This window comes from Sinocyclocheilus anshuiensis, unplaced genomic scaffold, assembly GCF_001515605.1.
Source record: "Sinocyclocheilus anshuiensis isolate Anshui unplaced genomic scaffold, SAMN03320099.WGS_v1.1 scaffold85, whole genome shotgun sequence".
Taxonomy (NCBI): Eukaryota; Metazoa; Chordata; class Actinopteri; order Cypriniformes; family Cyprinidae; genus Sinocyclocheilus; species Sinocyclocheilus anshuiensis.
Window position 1 is genome coordinate 1,560,448 of NW_015536800.1, and position 1,306 is coordinate 1,561,753.

A 1,306-nucleotide genomic window follows, 5' to 3' on the forward strand; every position below is an offset into this window, starting at 1 on the left:
CTACAGCGAGAATAAAAGTTACGCCTTCTTTCTTTGCGTGAACATTTGGGCGGCGTTATGCAAATCTTCCCACATCGTGACGTAGATATGTGGGGGTGTGTTAGAACGAGCCGTTTTAGGTAGGTGTGGCTGACTCTTAACTTTTATAAAGAATATCTCTTTGGATTTGAGACTTTAGTCTTTGCAACTTTACAGATCTTCTTTATGCACCAAGAGCTTGTAACACTCCAAAGAGAAAGGAAAAATTTAAATTGCATCATATGACCCCTTTAAAAAAAGTTTTAAACAAAAATTACAAAAAGTCTGGAACAACATGAGGGTGAGTATAACAAAACTGCCATGTTTAAAGTGATTTTTTTTCTGTGTGGAGCAACATTTAACACTGCCAATACTTACTATTTTTGTCTTGTTTTTCAATATCTAAAAATGCTTAAGTCATTTTCCTTCTCAAGTAAGTGCAGTGAAAACTGTTGCTATACTCACATGTAAAAATGAGATGACACTCACTGCCCAATGAGTGGATAATTTCTGAAACTCTCTCTTGATCACTGACTCAAGTGCATCTTGGGAAACCAGTGGTCCATCAATAAGAGGGTCATCGTCGGTGCTTTGTGTAAAATCTACATTTGTGTTATTCTGGCCACAAAAACAAAGGAGACAAATACAGGTTAGATTGTAACAGCCATGTCATCCATATACTACAGCCATTAGCTGAAAGCTGCTTTGCAGGCATTAAATGTTACTTTGAAGTCATGCATTTCAAAGTGCTAATGCATAAACTGTATTAGGGCCTAATAATGACTCACTATTTGACAAATTTTCTGTAAAAGGCTCCTTTGACCAGTTAAACGACCTAGGGAATAGCGCCATTATCAACACATTTAGAGATACGAATAGCAGCCAGCCAGCCACATTAGAAATAAGACCTAAGAGTAACTGAAAGGAGGTTTTCAAGTACAGTGTATATTCTTCTTCTACTACATAAAAACATACAGACAAACAAAAACAACAGCAGCAGCCCAGACAAACACGTGTGTTACTTATTAGTACACATCAAAGCAACAGTCTGTCATATCAGGGACATTCGGAAATAGTTGTATTACAGCTGCTCTCGCGACCCTGTTTTCCTACACTAGAAAAACAGCAAAATGTTTATACGCACACCATAAGCCGATGTACGCTCAGACTCCATCACACTGCCTGAACATTACACATAAAGCCAAAAGGTCCAGATTTAAGGCAAAACGCCCGGACAAACATTTGTAAATTAGACTTCCGGGTTGCGGATATTACCAATCCTACTATG

General features: G+C 38.1%; 1 protein-coding gene across 1 annotated transcript in view; it reads right to left on the reverse strand.

The window, feature by feature from the left end:
• LOC107656254 (transmembrane protein 192-like) overlaps positions 1–1,306 on the reverse strand; it is a 12,997-nt gene extending 11,691 nt beyond the window's left edge. Inside the window, exons 1-2 of the mRNA XM_016444013.1 lie at positions 1,163–1,306; positions 484–636 (exon numbers count right to left, since the gene is read on the reverse strand). Of these exons, the coding sequence (XP_016299499.1) occupies positions 484–636; positions 1,163–1,192 (183 nt within the window). The 5' untranslated portion in view covers positions 1,193–1,306. The remainder of the gene's footprint in view (positions 1–483; positions 637–1,162) is intronic.